Below are 22,152 nucleotides of genomic sequence, written 5' to 3' on the forward strand. Positions count from 1 at the left end.
GAACTGTAGTTTTCTGAAAGAGAAGTCTGACACCACAAAGGAAAAACAGGTGTCTCCAGTGCCATGTCATACTGCAGCCTTCACACAGTGAAATCCCCAAGGACAGACCCCATAGTGGCACCGCATGGAGTGGACAGTGGGGTTGGGAGAGGACACCATGAGCTGCCACCAGTGTTCTTAAGGATCCTGACACTGGGTGGGCTTTGCATCAAGCTATTGACAGGGTGGCAACCCAGAAGGACCTGGGAGAACGGCCAAGAACAGCAGAGCCAGGACCCTGCTTAGGGTCTCAATGAGGAAGAAGGGTCTCAGTGCATCACTGGATCACTGGGAGGGGATGAAGCTGCAGCAGATGATACAGGAGGTGCCCTGAAGGGGAAGAAGTGTTCTCTGTGCAAGAAAATAACTTCTTGAAAGAGACTGACACCAGAAACCCCTGCCCACAAACATGCACAACAGATGACCTGCAGGCTTCTCCCCCAGTGAAGTGAAGTGAAGGCTTCTCCCCGGCAGAGAGTGAGGGCTCGGGATGGCCCCACAATGGCCCCACACGCACTGGCCACCTGTGTGTGCAGACACACTCTTTGGCTACGCAGGGAGCCAGCACTGCACAGCTTTGTCTGATAGTCTTTATTATGCCTCTTGTTGAGATCAAGAAAAAGAGGAATAAAGCACTGCTACAAATCTGGAGTGCCTGGGGACACAACACGAGCCTCAGCCATCTTTGCCTTCTCACAGGGGAGCTTCTGGCTGCTGCCCATAACCAGACCCCATAGCTAGAGGCTACTGCCAGCTAGTGCTCAGTGGGTGCACACAAGCTGAAGAGCTGCAGGGAAACCTGCAAACACGCTAGGTTTTTCAGCAGAGGGAAGAGAGATAGCAGAGGGAAGAGAGATTTGTGTACTTGCTGGCTGGTGAATTACACAGGGGGGCAGAGGAAAAAAATCAGCAGCACAATGCCATGTGGATAGAGAAAGGAAGAAGAATGACAAAGTACATTAAGAAATGCAGTAACGAACCTCCACAAGGGAGGGAATTTGAAGGTGAGGCAGGGAGTTTGGAGGTGAGGTAGGTATGTTGCCTGAGACTGAGGCACCACATTACTTAGCAGAGAGAGAAGGTGACTACTTCTACCCCTGCCTTCATGCAGAAGAGCAGAGCGCACAGCAGATCTTTCTGCCTGCAGAGATCTTGTTGCAGTGATCCAGCAACGAATGCAGAGACCAACACATTTTAGCAAGAGTGGATACAGGATACAGACAGATAAAGTGCACAAGTTACCAGCCTCACAGATCCTTTTTTGGGTTTCTTGCATATTGTGTCCAGGACATATATTGATCCCAGGGGTTTTTATTCTGTGATCTTCCTCTTTCTCTCATGCAAGAAGATCTCTGAACTCAAACTGAGAAAGCAGCCACATCATGAAAAAGCAGCTAATTGCTGAGCAACTGAGAATGATGAAAACATACCCTTTCTCTGACAGCCAGAAGAGGTGATGAGAAAGCTCCAGTAAGGATGGTAATACTGTGACTCGGCTCATTGGGTAAGTGTGTTGAAGCACTGCAGAATTGGGGGCAGGATTCAGGCTGGCTGTCAGTAGGACTGAGCACAGGATACTGGGTGGCTCAGAGGCAATACAACCCCAAGTCAACAGTATCTTAACACTTCAGCTTGCTGCTTTGAGAAACGGGCTGGAGCCAGCCACTCAAATATAAAGCCTGCACGTGCCTGCAAATCAACACCAGCTGAAAAGAGAAAACAAAAAAACACTCCAGGACACAGACTTTGCAGCTTCATTTGACAAACACTTGCAAAGAAACAGTTCTATGCTCACAAATGCTTCATTATCAACAGCACCAGCACCAGGGACTGCCTGAGCCTTCGCATACTGGAATGGTATTTAGCAAGTATAGGGAATCCCAGGAACAACTCTGGAAAGGGCCACTGTGAGATCACTATGATGATCAGCAAGATCATCACATGCGGACATAATCTTCAGGGGAATGTATCTGCACACCTAAAGGTCAGATGTTGTATGTCCCTTGCAGATATATCCCCAACAGAGGCATTTTTCTTTTTTGTGGTGCATGAGTCACTTACCAGCAACAGTACAAGCCAGAGAGGCTGCTTTACAGCCACACATACCTATTATTCCTGATATGACCCCCTGGCAGAAAAGAACTTCATCCCATCTTTGCTTGCTCCAGAGCATGCAGCAAAGCATAAGAAATCACTGTCGGACAATCAGCAAGCACCCTGGTGTGCTTGGATGGAGAGTGAGTGAGCAAACAGTGGATTAAATAGATGAGAAGGGATGGATAGCTAAATGGAAGTTAGCTCTGGGGACATGAGAAGGACATGAACCTGTTGAAGTAAGTCCAGAGGGGGCCACGAAGGTGATCAGAAGGCTGGAGCCCCTCTCCTACGCAGACGGGCTGAGAGGGCTGGGGTTCTTCAGCCTGGAGAAGAGAAGGCGCTGGGGAGACCTTATAGCAGCTTCTAGTACCTAAAGGGGCTGACCACAAAGCTGGAGAGGGTCTTTATACAGGGGCATGCAGTGATAGGACAAGGGGTAATGGCTTTAAGCTTGAAGAGGGTAGATTTGGATTATATGTTAGGAAGAAATCCTTTCCTGTGAGGGTGGTGAGGCACTGGCACAGGTCTGGAAGTGTTCCAGAACACATTCCTGGAAGTGCTCAAGGCCAGGCTGGATGGAGCTTTGAGTAATCTGGTCTAGTGCAAGGTGATCCTGCCCATGGCAGAGGGGGTGGAATTAGATGATCTTTAAGGCCCCTTCCAACCCAAACTGTTCTGTGATTCTGCGATTCTATGAATGGGTAAAGACAGTATGAGAACGGATGGACAGAGGCAGGTGGGTGCAGACACTGTATGAGAACGGAGAGATGCAGAGACAAGGCGCATTGACAGTGGTTAGAGTGCATAAAAATAAATTAGGAAGTATGAGACTGATCTGATCGTCAGTAGACAAGGCTGATTCGGCCGTCCCACTGTTTCAACCCACTGTAACTCCCCTGCTTACATATGGGTTCTGGCATCCTCTGGGCCTCAGCCAGCTGCTGCTGAGCTGACTCACCCAAGATGATTGCAGACCATCTCCTTAAGTGCCCAGGATGGCTCTATCCACCTCCAGAAGACACTGGGCTGTAGCTTGGCATGCCTCAGCTGCTGCCGGGTCCCAGCATTAGGAGGCTAGGCAGGTGAGTACAGAGCTGGGTGATCAGTGGGAAAAGCAGGTGCTGTGCCAAAGTCCGAGGAGGAGAAGCAGGTTCCTGGGAGCCAGAGGCCGTGAAGGGTGGATGGTGGGGGTGCTCTACCCAGCGAGGTATTAAACCACTTGAGCTTCTGGGCTGGAGGCCCCAGGCATGAAACACCTCAGCTGCGAAGTGGTGAGTGAAGTACATCTCCTGTGAGGTCCCCAGTGTAAGTATTACTGTGCTTGTACTCAGGCTCCCCCAAATATTCATCTTCAGGGGAAAAAAAACCCAAAAGTGAGGGTCACTGGACCAAGGGATCTGGTAGTGGACGTGATCTAGGCTGCAGAAACAAAATCACTCTGATGCAGGGAATAAACCCACAAGACTTTGGGTACCAATGACCCCTGGGCCACACAAAGCTGCTGCAGGCAGACTGGTGCCACTCTGCAGGTGACACCACCAGATGCTTGTGCCTCAGAGCTTTTCAGCTCTGCCAGTGCTACCAACACAGCAGTATTGCTAACACCAAACCATAAGCTTGGTTCAAGGAGAATATCACAGGGTTTGCAAGATTAATAGCGATCAACACGTGGAGTTAGAAGCTGCCAGGGATCCCATTTCAAGCTTTGTTTGGTGGCCATGAGAACCGCTGACCTGCTCTCTGAACAAATGCTAAAGCTTGTCACATTACAATGTGACTCTAGAAGCTGGGCTTTACCCAAGTACCACAACGCAACCATGAGTGCCGGTGATGTGCAGGTGACAATTTGCCACTGCCCTTCCATGGCCAGCAGCTCTGAACAAGGGATAACAGTGACGGTTGAAAAGGAAAATCCCAGAGCTTTGTCTCCAAGGGGCAGAGACGGAGCAGAGGAGTAGGTATTTTGCTGTAAGATCTCCTGGGGTTCAAAAAGCACCAGCAGAGCCAAGGTAGAGAGTTGCAACAACCTGGATTATACCAAAAGGCCTGTAACGTCTGTTGGTGACTGCTGGCTTTTAAACACCAACACCAGGTGATTCTGTGAACATGGAATGCCTCACTTCAAAGACAGTAAGTTTTCTGGAGGATTTGGAAACAGAGTCTGGGTGTACTTGTGGTAGAAATTCAACAGTACTAAGGCAAAACTACAGTGTGGCCAGGTGCAAATATGTTTTAAAGCCAGTCTCATCACTTTTAAACCTGGCCTCGGTGTATGTCATGGTCACTACTGGAATGGTGAAGCAGCCTATTGTAGAGACACTGCTGCAGGGAACTGCCCCTTTACAGAGACACATCAGCCACCTTTTCCTAATCAAAAGGGATTTCCCACTCCATGGCAATACACAGTAAAACACTGGAACACGCACACACACAATATTAAAAAAGGAAATAAAATAAAAAGTGATATGCAATATCATGACGGCATCTTTAACAAAAAGGGGTGTGAGATCATGTCACCCATTCTTCTTTACACAAGCAGAATTTCATGTGATGCATATCAGCTGCCAATGGGTTGCTAAGTAGTGAAGGACACTGCACAAACACTTAGAAATCCAGACAAACAAAAATCCTTATTTTTTTAACACAGAAAAAAACAAGTCAAATGCCAGTGCTTTAAAGCAAAACACTAGAATGACTGCACTTACCACCTGGTAAAGGATTAAAGAGCAGAAAGAGAGGTTCCAGGAGCAGAAGGGAGGAAAAAAAAAAAAAAAAAAGAAAAAAAGAAGGAGAGGGAAAAGAAGAAATTAATGTTACACATGCAGAAAACTAAAGAGAAGATCTTTCAAAGAAAAGCTCAGGCATTTCTACACCTGGTCAGAAGCAAGCTATTTTTAATTTGCCTTGATAGCACGAGACCATTTCTTCTTACCAGGTCTTTTAACCAGCTTGTCAACAAAAAATTGAAATGGTAAAGTTTTGGAGGTTTAGGGTTTTGGGGCCTTTTCAATAATTTCTACCTTCCCAAAGACATATTTTGGAAATATTTTTTTTAATTAAAAATACTACACAAAATAAGACTATTTTGGAGTGAAGTTGCATAGTTTGCTTTCTGCCACAATGCTGCCTTTGCTACTAAAGGAAATGCTTTGACGAAAATACTTCCTTGGCTCCAACCACTGTGGCTGAAGGATGAATGCTTTGAGAGACCCTCCCAGCAGCCGTCCCCACGGCTGTCCCACTGCCTCCAGAGACACTTGGTGGACATTACTGGCAGCCACGTGGGTGGGAATGGACCCAATGGCCAGTGTGACGCTGGTCACAGGCTGCCTGTTCCCCAAAGGATGAGGACGTGGCAGCTGTAGCCAGCCTGGTGCAGACCACAGTGCACATCTGGAAAGGATGCTCTTGCAGAAACCAGTAATTCCCTTCACTGACTGAGGTGTTCACACTTCGCCACTGTCATGATGGCAGCATCTGTATGGTAATGATGGGGAGGGTCTCCCAGATGGACTGTCAGGATGGCACAGGTGAAGCTGGTGACCTTGGCACCTTTCCCATCACAGGTAAAGAGCACTCATGTAGTGTCCTCTCCCCACCCCCACAGTATGCAAAAAAAGAGCTGACTGTAGCCTACTGTCCCCTCTTTAACAGGCTAATGAACAGAAATACAGGGCAAGCTTCTGTAGATGCACAACAAGTTGTTACTAGCTGGAGGCAGAAGAGGACTCTGACGATACAGTTTGGAAATCATGGGTTTGTGGGGCAGAAGAAGGGTGTGTAGGTTTCACATCCACAGGCTGCTACCACAAGCCGGCCCCCTGTGTCCCCTCTATCTTCACACAAGTTCTGGGGACTCTTTGGCTCCAAGTCTGAGCTCTCAGAGGGGCTATGAAAGAAAGTACTTCAGTGACCTGAGAGGTGAGGAGCCCCCTCTACCCCTGGAAAGGAAACACATCCCCCTGAAGCTCACAGCCATGCTCTATGCCTCACCATAAGGCTGGAGAGCAGGGAGGAGATCTGGGGTCAATGGTAACTATCACCTCCCACAGCACCAAGCAGGGCACAGAATCCATGCGTGCTCCCAGACGTGTGCTATGGCAGGGGTCTGCAAGGGTACATGATGTCCCAGAGAGCTGCCCTCTATGCCTATCTCCCCCCACAGTTATTTTTCCTCCCACTCTGCTGTGCTCTCTACACTGTGGTTGACCTTTTAGGAACAAATCCAACCTATGCCACCTGAAAGAACCTCTAAAAGGTGGCCAGAGATCTTACAGCCTCTGCTGTTTTCCAGCCACACTCCTGGGCACTGAGCTCTGCTCACACTGCTCTCTGTCCAGAGGTCTCTCTGATAGGACACTCCCCAGTAGCTGGCTGTAACGACTTGGGGGAAAGGAACAGCAGGGACTTACTTCATGTTTTTGGAAGGAAAGATCAAATCGAGACCTGTATGAAACCACTGATCCCTTGCAGCAGTTTCTGGGATGAGGGAAGCCGCAGGTGTCTGCACTGCAAGAAACAGCATCACAAGTGGTGCTGCTGCTTGCCAGCCCCACAGAGACTGGTGGTGAGGACCTCTCCATGAGAGCTCCCAGGACAGGGCTGATGCAAGCAACAGGTCCTGGGTAGAAAGCTGCACTGCCTGTGCCTCTGTAAGATAACTGATGTCAGCAGGAGATATGCCTTTGGGTCGAGAGTGGAGCGACACTAAAAGGACTGTCCCCAGGTATGGGACTAGCACCCAAAATTCCCCCTAGAGCTGGTAAGAGGACTCTCTGCCAGCCTATTTCAATTTTCCAGAAACACATCCTGCATAAGGAGACAGAACTCGATACTGAGAAAGAAAAAAAGAAGGATGCATCTCCAACTACTACTTACGTGGCCATGAAGGTCTGTGTTTAGCAGCATCAGGGCACAGGTGAGCGTATGAATCCCATCTGAAACACACAACAGCCAGATGGCTGTGATTACTCCCCTTCCCATGCAGTTTTTGTGTTTGCTGTCTTGGCGGCCCACCCATTGCAAAACCAAGGCTAGTTGCTATGTCTGGGGACCTTAAAGAATACCTGTTTCTTTCAACCGCATAAGATGGTTAAAAAAAAAAAAAAAAAAGATAGCCTTTTTTCCCTCAGTCTTTACCTTTTCCTGAAATGATCACCAGGGCTTTAGACCAATTTTGTCAAAGGCTTTTTAAAGACCAGACTTTCCGCCATATCCATTTTGTGCCGATGCCATTGTAGAATGGGGCAGAGACCCTGGCAAACAGCTAGTTTGCCCCCCGCTGATCCCAGTCACCACAGGGATTTGTCCTGAGGTCTTTAGCCATCATTCCCAGGCAGCCTATAAGTTCTTGAGATGTTCAACAGACATTAATACTACAAATAAGTGCAGCACTTCTGGCTCTTTGACTTAAAACTCACATGAAGCTTTCCTTCCATTTGAGACAGCACAGCACCCTCTTCTGTACCAAGCAGCCTGGTGGCTTGCTGTTATTTCAAACCCATGCTGTGTCCTGAAGCTGTTCAAGGTCAAGAGACTAGTTAGTCTCCATGCACCACCCTCACACCAGTGAGATGGAAATGCACTCTGGCACATCAATTGGTCCTTGCAAGGACCTCACAAAAGGGCTAGAGAGCACCAGGGAGGAGGCAGGGGCAGAAATACTACAGCCTTGGTCTTTGGCCCTGCTCTTGGCATGACTTGATGTGCTCACACAGACAGGCTGCTCCACAGACCAAGCCAGATGTGACATGATAGCCCTGGCTTATTTCCCTTGTGCATGCTGCACACGGTGAATTGGCGACCTAGGGTCGGGCTGTGACATACCCCCAGGCTTGGCTGGGGAAGTGGCACTGGTCTCTCCTTGTGGGGACAGATGTGCAGCCACAGAGCACCAGCCACGGCCTGTTCCCATCCTGGTCAGCCACTAAACAAAGGCACCATTTGCGTGGAACAGTGGAACAGTGACAAGCCCCGAGCACCCTATGCTCAAGACCAAGCTCTAAACACTGCCAGCTAAAGGCAGCCAAACGCACAAGCCCAGGATGATGGCAACTGAGCACATGAGCTTCTCCCTTTCCTGGAAGAACTGTGGTCTGAGGAAGGAAGGGTTCCTCATGGGAACATGATATATTTCTCTTTGAGGGCTGACAGTCCTGAGGACATGGTATGACGAACATCTCCCTTCAAGAGATAGTAACTTTCTAAGAAAGATGCTTCCTGTGCTTTCAAAAGCAGCAGCTTCAGGCTTAGGACAATGTCCCTTCTCAGTGCATATTTTTGAGGCTCTGTGGGAGGTTCTGCCCTGACATCTTCACCCGGCTTTACTGTTATCACTTTGGTCAGGTAAATCATGTCCCACATGGCCCCAAGGTGGAGCTGGTGTCCCAAAACCCTCTATTCTCTCACTGGCACTTGGCTCAGTTGCATTCACTTTTTCTCTCGGCTCACAGGCTATCTCAACACAACCGTATAGTTCTTCCATGTCTGGGCTTCATCAGTACAGGAAAGCACTAACAGCATGTCCAAGACACCACCCCCTGGGAGGAAAACCAGCCACTGCACGCAGCAGTCAGCAAGTCAGTTTCTGCCACCTTCATTTGCAGCATCCCATCATGCAAGGCTGAAGTGACCCTTAGTGTTGCAACAGCCATGTCTCCATCAGTGGAGGAGTCAGTGGATCAGCAGGTAGTGATGCCCTAATACGTTTTAGAGGGCTGTAAGACCTTCTCAGCTGCCTGATCATCTTCAGACAGAACTGCTTTGATTCTATCATGCCTCTGTGCCCACAGGCCATCACAGCCAGAGCAGATAACACACAGTTGCTCGAATTTCATCTTGGTGGAACACCTTTTGTAAGTTTAGGCTGGTGCAACAAGGAATTGCTTCCTGAAGAAAGAGCTTGCAATAGCTTTCTTAAATTATCATGCATCTAGTGCATGCTTTTGCAGCATCTGCCTGCCCAGCGCGTGCCATTCAGGCCCAGCTCTGGGTGGTTGGTTTTACACTCAGGCTCTGTGGCACACGTGCACTGTGAGCGTGCAATGGACACAAGAGCCAGGGAAAGAAAGTGGTACCTTCCGACGTGCTCTCTTCTGGGTTGCACTGGCAGTATCGCCGGGAGAAATGAATTAGCACCCGCTCCCGCTCCTGCGTCTCTCCCATCAGCGGGAATGCTTTCAAGAACGTCCTGCAAAGTGAAAATGATAGTTAAACATGTCATGAATCTATCTGCTGGGCAGCATCCATGCTAAGGAGGGAGACGGAAAGGAGGTCTCGAGAGCAGCTAGGAAGGCCTTTGTCCTCCCCCCAGCCCATTCAGCCCTGGGCCCCTGCAGGTACAATGCAAAGGGTGTCTATGGAGCCAGCTCTGAGCTGTGTAGGGAAATGTGCTGTCAGCTGAGATCTGACCCACCTGTGGCTTGATGGCACCAGGATGGGTCGTCTGTCCCAAGGGAAGAAGTTGCTCCCACTTGCTCTGATTTTGTACAGGATGGGACTCCTGGGAAAGCTGCTCTCCACCATGGGGAAGCAGGCTGGGGGCCCTCTTGTCGAAGCCCACTTTTCATGGCAGTACTTTGTGCGAAACATGACACCAAAGCAAAGATTAAATGACAACCTGGAGCTGCCTCCAGCCCTTGTTCCTATCAGACAGGCAGCCCCCGGTGGCACCAGGAAGCCTGGGGGAGAAACCCACCACACTGCTCCGCTCTGCCCAGCCCGAGCCCTGCGTGGGAGCACCAGAGACCAGCTCACCTGAGTGCTTTGTCAAGGGTCAGGCCGGTGAAGTCAAAGAAGCTGAGATACTCCTCTGCTACCAACTTGCTAAATTCGTTACTGTAATTAAAGAGGGAGTAGTCAGCCCTTTCATTGGGGAAGAAGACACTGTCTATAAGAAGAGCAGCAGACTGCTGTCTCCTGGCCAGCCCAACTCCCAGCAAGATGCCACAGATGTGATCCCAGACCCAGGGGGACTTTCTCCCAGCTTGAAACACTGCTGGAGGACCCCTGACCTACAAGGGGTCCTAATGTGCCCACAGCCTAGCAATGTGTCTGCCAGCCTTAAACACCTGAGAATGAGAGGTGCCTGCCCCCAGTGCATCCCTCCACTGTGCTGCTGGCCAGGCAGAGCCTCCTCCCCAGTCAGCCAGGAGGAGGTGGCCATGAGGATGCTCTGTGCTCATCGAGCACCTTCTCTCTTACCTAGTCCTCTCCCATTGCTGGACACATCCCCTCCTCCTACTGCAATATTATTGCTCTCCACTTCACATTGGCCCCCACCCCACCCTCTCACCGCAACACCTTGCCAGCATGCCAGATGGATGCCGCTGGGGACTGGAGCAGGGTAGCTCAGGCGAGCTTCTGGCCCTGCTTATCCCTGGATGCTTCTCCAGAAACCATTCCCCTGCCACAGTTTTGAAGGATGGTCGGAGATGTGTTGCCTTTAAAGCTAGAATGGGTGCTAGTTATGTTCCTCTGTCTACACAACTCAGGCAGCAGAAGTGCAAGAATAATCAATGAATGCTGGCAAGAAACAGGAGGTGACCTCAATGCGTCAGCCTTTGCCATACACAATTCCTTTTCCTCCTCCCCACCAAACAGAAAGCATATCGCTAAGCATTGCACATCCAGTTTCAAGCAGGGACATGTTACAAGCAGAACTCATTGCTTTTCCTGCAGCCTTGTTTCATCTTCTCCTGTGAGGCGAATGCTGTAAAGCCTCTGGCATGGGTGCTGATCGGAAGCATAACACACTGCAGGATCAGGCAAAGCAGCATGTCAGCTCCAGGGGAGAGGTCCAGGCTGAGTTTTGAGGGGTGGGACATAAGTATTGGTGCTGGAATTTGTGCAGCAGACTGTTTCAAAGCCATATGAAACCACAAGGCCTCACACTCATAAAATAATCTTATAATTTGGGATTGCTAGCTCTGGCAAAGAGCGTGTCTTCAAGGGTCCATGGCCCCCCAGGTTAGTCTGTCTGAAGCAGTGCCACAACAACTGGCATGTAGATTCCTGGCAGCTTCCCAGGGAGACTTCTCCAGTTGTCCTGGAACTTCACAGCAAGGTGATGTGAGATGGGGAAGACGACCACGTGTTTGTGAAAGATGTCACCACATCTTCATCCCTGTGCAAAAGAACGAGCAGAACCAAGCAAACCCCAGGCCCCACTGGGAACCTCTCAGCTCTATGCCTGCAGAAGACTTCATGCATTGGCTGTGCGAGGGCTGGGAACTAGCCAGTGCTCTCCCTTCTGCAGGTCAGGTCCCACCTCACACATGCAGCTGTAGTCCCACAGAAGAAAAGGTTGGATTATTTCTGTTCTGGCACCTACTTACCAGGTCTCCTGGGTACCAACATGAGCACTGTGGGCACTGGGCACACAGCAACCACTGCCATGCACTGCAGCGATCCAGAGGGCAGAGCAGTGGCTGTCTCCCCCCACTTAACCTCAAGTTGAACTCAAAGGACTGGCCTTGACCAAGGTTCGCTAAAGCCAAAACACTTGGTGTGGCTATAGCCCAGCACATGTCTTGGGTGGGCTGGGTTGCCCTTCAGGTCTCTCCATGGCCTACACCCTAATTTACACTCCTAACTAGGTCTATGGTCAGGCAGGAAAAAGCAGGTGGGAGTTCCCCTTCACCTCACTCTTCCATCAGGGCAGCCCAGGAAGGCAGGCAGGCATTGCTGCTTGACCCCCAGCTCACTGGGTTGTGCTGAAGGCCAGGAGTCCACAGGGAACCTGTGAGCCCCAGGACGCGAGGTCCATCCCAGCTGCTGCAACGCCAGCAGTTCCCAGCCTGGGTGCCCATCTCGCCTTCCTGTGTGCCTCACTGGGTCCCGCTCAGCTTGGAAAACGTCCAAGCAGGGACACCAGCCCTGCCAAGGGAACGAGACAGTGCCGCAGGACACGTGGAGACAGCCAGCCCCCAGGAAGCAACAAATTCCTATGCTGAGCCAGGGGCTCAGTGGCATTGATGGGACCCTTCTCCCTGAGCTCCAGAGCCAGTTAAGATGCCCCAGGCATGCCTGTGACGCAGAACTCTGGCACTGGCCAAGGCAAGACCATGGCCTACACTAAGGTGGGCTTAGGTGTTTGCTCTTTTCTCCTCATTCAAGAACTGGCCTCCTCTCCCTCTGCGCCAGTCCCAGCCCCTCCTGCAGAACAGGTAACACCTCCACCACGCAGCTCAGACACAACAGAGATGTCCCCACATGAACAGCAAAGTGATTCCCACAGGGACACGCCTGGCATTCTCTGGCTGGTGGCCCTGCCACACAGGCAGCCTCCGCAGACCTCCTCTCACCTTACACCCCAGCCTGATGCTCCCCTGCTCTGCCTGGCTTGGGAAGGTCCAGGCACCAAGAGTGCTCACTGATCTGCTGGGTCACAAGCCACCCCAGGGGTAACACAGGAGCCCTGGCCTTTTCCCACAGTTTCATTCCTGCACAGCTGGACGTGGACAGATGCGTGCTGTTTTATAGCCAGGATCACACTATCCTACAGACCTAAGCCTGTATTTTCAGGGATCCTTTTTGTGCCACAGTCACCTGGGTCAAAAAAAGATTGTCCACAAGAAGTTTGGTTAAGTAAAATTCACCTGATCTAGAGAGGAGGTAAATGTGCTGTGTGCCCATGCCACGCTGCCCGTGGGACAGACCCCTGGTTCTCAGCGCACTGCAATGCTGAAACTGTGCTCTGCTGCTTGCTCCATCACTGCCTGTGGGGTTTTGTCCACACAGTGCTCCCTTGGGAAACCCTGCAAGGAGCACCTGGCACTGCCAGTGCTTCATGGCCTGGCAGCTGAAACAGCTCAGCCTCCATCCAGCAAGAGACATGAGACCGCAAGTAGTGATGGAGCTGAGACAATGCCACAGACCAGTCCAGGAACAAGAATCTTCCATGGAGAGTTCAGCTGCCAAAACACATGCTCTTCAGAGAGATGAAGGTGATTTCTGGATTTGAGGTTAATTTCACAGAATTTTGTCAGCTGCACTTTCTCGTTCATCAAGCCTTTTCTATTTGTTTGACAATGATGAATGGTTTTGGGTTTGGTTTGGTTTAGGCTTTGTTTTCATTTTATTTTTTTCCTGAGAAAATTGCCAGTGTTCACAAAGGAAAAAAAGGGGTTAAAATGAACTAAAAAGCTTTAAAATTAGATTTTACTTTTTGCACAATCATCCTAGCCAGCCCACCTCCTACATGGAGCTGGCCTGAAAGCATCACTTAAATCCTGCTCCCACCACTGTAAGTTGGTCTTACACTGTCTTAAGTGAGCAAGACCAACTTAAAACACAACTATCCTCGTCCTTCTTCCCTTCCTGCTCTGCAAATCCACCTGCTTGGTCAAAGAACCTGCAGCTCTATTCAGGTTTTGTGCTGGAAAATTACATGGATGACAAAAACCCAGCTGATCAAAACAAAAGTTTTCTTTTAATGGCTGTGTCAGTTCCCAAATGTGGGTGACCAAACAGCTTCCCGAGGCACAAGGATTGCAAGTGTGAGCGAGGGATGCAGAAACGAGCAAAGGGACACACTCAGATGCACCCCCAGAGACCCACTTCTGGGCACGTCCCCCACCCAGTGAGCTGTCATGGCAAATTTGCAAAAAAGGAGAAGGATGTTAGACCTGAGGCAGCAGCAGCCAGCAATGCACCTGCTACAAGAACCACAGCAAAAAAGAATGGGGATGCTGCCAGGTGATAAAAAGAGCCTCTCTAGGAAACCATTCACGGGCTCCTTCTGTCCCAGGACTAAGTTGGGAGTCACAATCTTTGGTACTGAAAGGCTGCGTATTTGTCAAAGATCAGTTGTGTTCTGCTGATCTGGACAGGAGTGAGACATTTTAAGGACATTAAAAAAACAACAGCAACACAGGTTATATCTGATCCAGAAGAAGGATGATGGGGATTGGTGCCCTCACACTCACTGGCATCCTAAAAAATCTGCTACTGCTACACTCATTACTGTTTCTCAGAAATCCTCTCTCACTTTTGATTAAATACTTTTTATTTCCTTTTCGTCTTATTCAGACAAATCTACCAGTGAGGTGCTTGGACCTCTGGTGTATACCTGGCTGTCCATCAAACCCTTCATACCATCTATACAGACTGGGTCAGGAGGCACAGCAGCAAGATTTTGGGGTGCAGACACGAAAAACCTGGGGACTGGCAGGGAGTCCAGCGCAGATCCAGGTCTGGATCCCAAACCCTTCAGCCTGGGGACTGCTTTCGAGGGGGGTCTTTCTGGGCCCTTACCAAACACAGGAAGCTCTTGATCTTGTGGCAGCCTGTGGCCATTGATGCCCAATACAGGTGGGCTGATTGTAGAATTCAGGCTGCAAGGGCATTGGGCTTGGACCAGTTTCAACTGGAAGGATCTCCAACAGCCCCGACTCCATCCAGCAAGACCTTGTAACAGCAGGCTTGTCCCTCTCTGCCTCTGTTCTGTCCTACCAGCACAACCAGTGCTCCCCCCAGACCCTACCCAACACAGCTGTTTCTGCTGGCCATGCCCAATGCTGCCATCTCCATCAACCCACCTGCAGGGCTGGCTGCCACCCAAAGCCCCACTTACTTCTTCCCAAGTTGGCGTGCTACATCACAGCGCTTGAACCCCTCAAGGTTGTAGAGGCGCTTAGCCAGCCTCTTGGCGGCCTCGCTATCTGCCCTGCAGCCGTTTGCCAGGGTGTCTGTGCTGCCCTGGTCAAGCTGCTCCGTGCTGCCCATGTCAGAGTCTGAGTCGGAGAGCGCGTCTTTCAAGCTGGCATCACTATACAGAAAGAGGAAACAACTGAATGAGAAGCAACGTGACTTGGAGAAACCCACATAAAATGCCACACAACAATATGTTTGCGAAGTGGACATTGGACAAACCCTCTCTCGTTTCAGGTCAAATGAAATAGTACAATTTATTTCAAATTCGTAGAAAAAGACTGGAGAGAAGGTGACTTCTCCCTGAGAAATGAGGATGTATCTGCTCAAAGCAAGCAGACCCATCACCTTTTTAAGCTTCCTCTCTTTCCACTAGTAGGGAAAAGGCTACCAAGCTCTTTCAGAGCTGTGAACACTCAGGAAACCTAAGGGATAGATGGCATGCTTTTCAGTTCAGGTTATTGGCTGAGGATGAGAAACTGCACTTACATAAATCGTGCCAATGGGACTGGCACCACATCTGCTGTCACTGGGGGGCTGCTCCTCTCCTAGCTGCCCACTGGCATTGTGGCCAGCCGTTGTACAGACAACATGCTGAGCAGCCCCACTGGCACCACATAGGTGGGGCTGTGTCCCTTGATTTTATTGCCCAAGGCCAGTCAAGGCACCTGTTAATGTGGTTTGGGGCAGTGGACTCACTGAAGGCCTGATAGTTAGCTGGACGCACGGCCTTGGTCCAGCTCTCCCACGCCCTCACTGCTCAGATGAATGGTGATTCCCTCCAGAGCAAATGTGGACACCAAGTGCCCAGCCTTGCTTTTCTGGGTTCCTGCAGGACCCTGCAACTCACCTGCAGTTTGGGGTCTTGGGTCTGAGAACAGGGAGGACTCAGGCACAAATCCACTGGGGACTGGCTGGTTTAACACCATGAGCACTTGGGTCCCCAAGCACCAGCCCTAATCTATGGGTAGGAAATTTCTTCCTGTTGGTGTTTGGCTTCTCTGCCATGACAGCACATGAGAGGAGGCATCAAGGGGAAAAAAAAAAAAAAAAAAAGCAGCTCCATCTCTATCATGTCCCCTGAGCCTTGCTCCTGGAACGGAACCCCATAAGACAAGGAACCTTGCCCAAGGAATCACCAGCCTGTCTTACCTGATGGAGTTTATGATCTTGGTGGCATCTTCCTCTGACCCTTCCACGTGGAACCCATTTGGGATACTCTTCAAGGACAATCGGCTCAGCACGTTCTCTGACCTGCTGCTGGTAATTGAGTGCCTGAGCGGGCTCCCAAAATCTCCCTCCACTGCCTTTGCTGCCGCCTGCTCTTGCTTATCAGCAGCCATGTGGTGAAGGCTTTCTCTCTGCTGGGCTACCAGTTTCTGCTCCAAGAGCTCTGGGCTTTCCTTGACCCTTTGCTGGATCAATGGGGTGAGTGGGGCCTCAAAACTGACACAGCTGTCTGTCTCATCTGTGAGAGAGAGGACATCCAAAGAGTCCAAGCTGCTGTAGTATGTACCCTTCATAAGGTCAGACTCAACGATCTTCTCAAAAGTCGAGCTGAAACCATCCCTGATGTCTTTGAATTGAAAATGTTCCTTGTCATCCTCACTGTAGATCAGCTTGGCATCTCCAGAAGCAAACCTGGACCAAAACAGGAAATGCAGAAAATACTGTCAATGTAATTGCTTGCACTGTTCCACCTGGAGCTAGGAGGCAAGCGAAAAGACAGAAATCAATGCTGCGATTACAGGCCCTTGGCATCTGTCTGTGGTATAACCTCCTTGGTTCCAAATTTTATTACAAGCTTCCAGAGCTGAAAAAGGCAGTTTTATGATGAGCAATCCCAGAGGCCTGGCCAACCCTTAATTTGGGCATGCCCCAGTAAAAGCCAGATCTCTGAACTGGAGATATTTGCACCTGACATCTACTACTGGATCCACTGCCAGAATGGATTTAATCTGCAGGTTATCTCTCCCTTCAAGTGCTCCAATTATAGCTACTTCAAAAGCATGAAAATCCTCTAAGATCGAGGTCAATTCATGTAACTTTGGATGTTGACAGCAAATGTCCTCGATCCCTCTTATAGCAAAGAAAAAGCAGCAGCTTTTAGGGAGCAATTCATATGCTGCAACTTCAGCCTTTTTTCTTACATGAGGCATCCTAGAAGTGCACAGCACCCTACAAACAGTTTTATCTCTCCTGAGAGGTATGTAAAAGGTGATGGACATACACCGAGGCAGGGGAGGCTCCTCACTGCTTTACAGCTAGCCTGGGGGATTCAGGCACAGCATTACAGGCTGTGAAATGCATGAACATATGCACCCGGCTTCCAGGGAAGCATGGATGACCCTCAGCAATCTCAGCTCTGTTTGGCTTTGAATGCAGGGGCATTCAATCCAGTGTACTTCTCAATATGAACCTACACTGGGAGAATTAATCTGAGTCAAATTCAGCAATACCCACTGTGCTGGGAGCCCTGGAGAGCTAGGAGGGCTCAGTCCCTCCTGGAATAGATCAGGCTGCAAGAACCTGCCTGAAATATCGTGGTTTCCCAGATGAAACCTACCTACCACCCCACTTCCATCAGACACTGCTGTCATTTGCTTTGTCAGAACCAGACATTTTGTGCTGGGATACAGGTAAAAGCTAGGGGAACAGTAAGTTGTTTTTTTCTCCACCTGTGACAGAGTTAACTTTCTTCATAGCAGCACGTATGATGCTGTGGTTTGGATTTGTGACTAAAACAGCGTTGATAATGTATCCATGTTTTATCTGTTGCTGAATACGCCTGCGTATTCTCTATTTTTCTTTCTCTATTTTTCACTCCCTGGCAAGCAGGCTGGGGGTAGGCAAGAGGGTGGGAGGGGACACAGATGGGACAGATGACCTGAATTGACCAAAGACATATCCCATGCCATATAATGTCATTCACAGGAAAAAAAAAAAATCAAACCCACTAAACTTCACAGCCTTAATTACACCCAGCAGTGGGAACTAGGGACCTGCCTCAGCAGCTCATCCCATTGCTAAACTTCTTGTGACAGCCCCCACTGTCAGTGAACTGCCATCTCACCTACAGAGGGTCTGTGTCCTCTCTACACCAAGGGAAAACCCTGTCCCTTTGTGATTTCCTCAGGTCCTCCAAGAGAGCAATCACACCACCCCTTCGCCTGCATTTCTCCATTCCCATTGCCAGCATGTCTTTGTGCAGGAGCACCCATGCAGGAGGGCATGCCCTGGCTGATCCCTGTGAGGTCTGGTACGCAGCATGTGTTTCCAGAGGTGTTGCACCCTGCACCTCCTGAGTATTTACTTAGCAGGTCCCACACTGCCATAATCCCAAACCAGACAGTTCCCACTCTCTCACCACACCAAACAGAATCATTTCCATTAACTGTTCACATCACAGATTTTGTATTTTCCAGCCCTTTACTTATGCCTTGAGCCCAAACTTGTACAGCAGCAAAAAAGTGAGAAAACCTGTGACTGTACAAACGCCCCAGCAAAGGCTGCGTGGGACAGACTGCAGCGATCAGGGCTGGAGCCGTCATCTCGGGTGGCTCAGTGGGCACCAAGTCAGGCACGCCACATCTCTCCTTGTGTGGTCCCAGAGAAGACGAAGGACAAAGAGGCTTTCTGCAGCTTACACCATCCCAGGAGCACCGTCTGCATCTAATTCAAGCAAAGCCAGGCTGAGGTGGAAGACAGCAAAAGACCTTGCTCGTGTGAATGAACCTGACATAGTGTCCCCACAGAGAAGCCTTGCATATTTATTGCACAGCAGGGAAGGCAACTGCTTTACATAAATAAGGAGCTGTGTATTTATTTGCATTGCAATCACAAGGTTTTATAAGCTTATTGAAGTAACACTGTATCTAATCACCTGTGCTGCTTTTCCCAGTCATCTCTGAAATGCTGTTTTATTGCTCATGGCAAGGCATGCAGAGCAATGCGTTTGGTTATTATTGCAGCTGAACCGTACTGGGTTTTTATGCACCGAGTTGTTTATATTTCACTTCTCACTGGTTAATTAGTTGTAATAAAGTACAACCTAGTTTGCGGTGTTGGTGGAGTGGGGAGTCCTGACAGAGAAGGACATGATGGCAATCAGGACTTCCTTACCTATGCACTGCAGGCTTTCTGCAAAGTTTTTCCTGAAACTTTAACGGAATTTGAATTGCTTGACAGCTATATGTTGCCACAGGAGGAAATGTGTGGGCAAAGGCAGCAGTCCCAAACCTACAGGTACTACACATGTCCACAAGCCAAAGGTGGGGATTCCTCTATTAAAAAGTTTGACCTTTTTGATGCGTTGATGGGGCTGAAAGCAAAGAATATCATTCACTGGTGATGCTCTCAGTCTGACTGCAGAGCTGTGACCTCCCTGAGATCAGCAGGGACGATGCTGTGGGCTTCTGGGAAGGTGAAAGACCTCTAGGGAACACAGCCAGGATGATAAGAAAAGGGGGTTTCGACAAACAGCATATTGGCATGCCAGCGCACGCACGGTATAAACTAGAAAGGGGGTAACAGGGACTCAGTTAATGCAAACTGCAGGACAAGCTCTAAAGCTTTGGCTTTATTTCCCTGACTCTTTTTAACAACAGTTTCTCGCACAGAAGCACAAATCTACCTCCAGTGGGACAATCGTGGTTTCTTTCTCCAGCTCCACCATGGAGTTGATGACCTTGGGTGACTCTTTCCCCTTTAATTCTCCATTGGTTCAATGGGAAGAGCAAGACTCAACATCTTGTAAAGTACTTTAGGATCCAGGGACCAACTGCATCATACAAGCACCAACATGCAGATGGTAAGTGATTCCCTTCTTCCCTTCCCCACCTCCTCACCCCCCCCCAGCAGTGAATAGTTGTCTGCTCATCAGTAAACCATTAGTCCCACAGACAGAGAAACCCCAGGTTTTCTCATATCCAGAATGGGTTGTAACAGAAATGGCAACCTACCAAAGGGAAGTAAAGAAAGAACTGGGGAAACTCAGAGATGATGCAGGATGGCAGTGACTTCCCGGTGCCTTGGTCCATCTGTCAGCTTTGTTAGTCCTGACCCACACTGATCCAGGAGTCAGACCGTCACCTATGGTCTGGAAAGACCAGGTCCGTGCTGTATTTGGCCCGGCCACCTGTTTCTGCCATTTACCCTGAAGATAGGTGGTCAAAGTACTAAGGAGCTCAAAAACAATGAGCTAACCTGATCCCCAGGCAATAAGCAGTTTCCCAGATTTCAGCTGTGTCCCTGAAGTTTTCCAGCTGCTCTTCTGCCTTTGAATACAGTGTGTGACTTGTCCCTTGTGCATCCAGCTCCCCAAAAAAATCATTTGCTATGTAAGTAAGTTTACAGCATAAGATCATGGCCCATGCATGTAGAGTCCAGTCATGTTGCACCATCTCCAGATTGTCAGCCTGCCACTTCTCCCAATTCATACTCCAGTACCTTAAAATAACTGCACTTTCAGTCATTGTAGCGGCATTCACTGGCCACCCTTAGCTTCCTCGTGAACTCACTATCTCTGCCAGGGAGCCATATACCAAGCAAATACAATTCCCTTGCAACCCGAGAGACCTGCAGACATCCAAGACCTGACTGCATAGCTTATGGGGCTGGCGGGACCTGCCTGGGGGTAGACTCCCCTAGCTCTCTGGACATCAGCAGCCTGCACTGGACCCTCTTCCTTTTCAATACTTTCAATTGAGCTTGTTGAAACAGTGTTGCTCCTTCTTGCTGGGGGCCTTGAGTACAGCAAACCACCAGCTTTTTATAGGGGAGCCTGTTCAACACTTGAGAGGCAAAGAACTAGGGATGCCTGTCGTCAGCCGACACACTGTGCAGCTTCCCAGCTCTGCTGACGCTCCTGCCTACATTCCAGACAGCACTGAACAAATGGCTCAGCCTGAAACCTGCACTGGACTGAAACCAGGAGGAGATTCACTGACCTCTCTTAGCAACTTGTCCCTTTCACAACTTCTCCTCTTAAGAAGGCCATGCTCCTCCGTGACAACCCCTGCTGCTCTTCTCTAGCATGCAGCACCTCTCCCATGCCTGGGTAGGTACATAGGCAGGGCCACAGGATTCACAGCAGCCATCATCCCCAGGTGGCTACAATATAGGCCCCTGCATGATTTCTGGTGGCAGAGGAAAGCATTTGTACTGTTCCCACAGGAATGGCACGGGAAGCACTCCACCTGGTCCCAGTGACCAGGCATTTCCCCTCAGTCCCTAACCTGCAGAGCCCCGGGGAGGTCTAGGCACTTGCAGAGGCATAACACCAGCTGTGGACACCCCACCAATGCAAGCGTCTCCCAGCCTGAGGAGCCCTCCTGCGCCCGGACAGAGGGCAAGGGGCTGAGGCGCACTGCGCACAGGCTGGCTTGTCTCGGGCACCTGAGAAGATGGCAGTCATCTCCCGTCTCACACTGCTGTCCCCGTGTCACCCAGGCACTGGCAACACCTGCCACAGGTGCAGCTGGGAGCAAAGCTCCGTGCCTTGCCCTCCTTCACTAACGGCAGGGACCTTCGGACACAAAGTCGTTGCTAACCCAGGGGCTGTCAGAGCGAGCCCAGCTGCCGGAGCTTCCAGGGCGCAGCAGCCCCCCGCCGGCCAGCCCGGCGCTCCCTGCCCTGGCTGCTCCAGGTCACCCTGCCCGGTGCTGCAGAGTCTCCCACCCGCGAGCGCGGCACCCCCGAGGCGAGCCCGCCCGGAACTCTGCGCCCCCCCGGCGCTTCCCCGCCGCTGCAGTGACGGGGGGGTCGCAGCGGGGGAAGGGGGCGCGCAGCCCAGCGGGAATGGGAACCCGCAGCCACCCGCTGGCGAGTGACACGCGGCGCGTGGGGCCCGAGCGCGACACGCGTTACCCGGCCACGCCGCGGCGCCGGACTCACCCCAGCTGCGCCTCCGGCTCGTCCGCGCTCGGAGCTCCCGGGGGTCCCCGGCCGCCGTGCCACCGCTCCTGGCCGAGAGGCTCGCCGGGCCGCTCCTGCCCGTGGGGGCTCCTCCGCCCCCCGCCGGCACCGCCCGCGGCCGGCGCGCCCGCCCCCGCCGCCCGCTCGCCGCGCCCCTGGTCCACGGCTCCCGGCTCGCCGGCCGGCGGGTCCTCACGGCCCCCCTCCGCCCCGGGCGGGGGACCGGCGCCGTCCCAGGGCCCGGCGCGGCGCGGGGAGGGCGGCGGGCAGCAGCTGCTCCCGCTCATGGTGCGCTGTCGGCCCCGCGCTCAGCTCCGGCTCGGCGCCACCTACAACGGAGAAGAAACCACGTCAGGGGCGCCCCGAGGGCCGGCAGCGGGGCGCGGGCCGGCCCGCAGCAGCTCGGCCGCGACCAGCGGAGCGCAGGAAAGTCCCCCCGCCCCCCGCGAC

At 51.1% G+C, this 22,152-nt stretch overlaps 1 protein-coding gene across 5 annotated transcripts in view; it reads right to left on the reverse strand.

The window, feature by feature from the left end:
- PSD2 (pleckstrin and Sec7 domain containing 2) overlaps positions 1-22,152 on the reverse strand; it is a gene marked incomplete at its 3' end in the record, with an annotated part of 84,655 nt that overhangs the window by 18,253 nt on the left and 44,250 nt on the right. For 3 of the 5 annotated variants that reach the window (XM_080399326.1, XM_080399325.1, XM_080399329.1), the window contains 6 exons: positions 21,682-22,031; positions 15,940-16,428; positions 14,711-14,905; positions 9,892-9,972; positions 9,213-9,325; positions 7,013-7,073 (listed from right to left, as the gene is read on the reverse strand). In XM_080399326.1, coding sequence (XP_080255452.1) covers positions 7,013-7,073; positions 9,213-9,325; positions 9,892-9,972; positions 14,711-14,905; positions 15,940-16,428; positions 21,682-21,989 — 1,247 coding nt within the window. In that variant the 5' untranslated portion in view covers positions 21,990-22,031. The remainder of the gene's footprint in view (positions 1-7,012; positions 7,074-9,212; positions 9,326-9,891; positions 9,973-14,710; positions 14,906-15,939; positions 16,429-21,681; positions 22,032-22,152) is intronic. The other 2 variants (XM_080399327.1, XM_080399328.1) reach the window with 2 other exon arrangements.

This window comes from Falco punctatus (genome assembly GCF_963210335.1).
Source record: "Falco punctatus genome assembly, chromosome: 8".
In the NCBI taxonomy this organism is placed as follows: Eukaryota; Metazoa; Chordata; class Aves; order Falconiformes; family Falconidae; genus Falco; species Falco punctatus.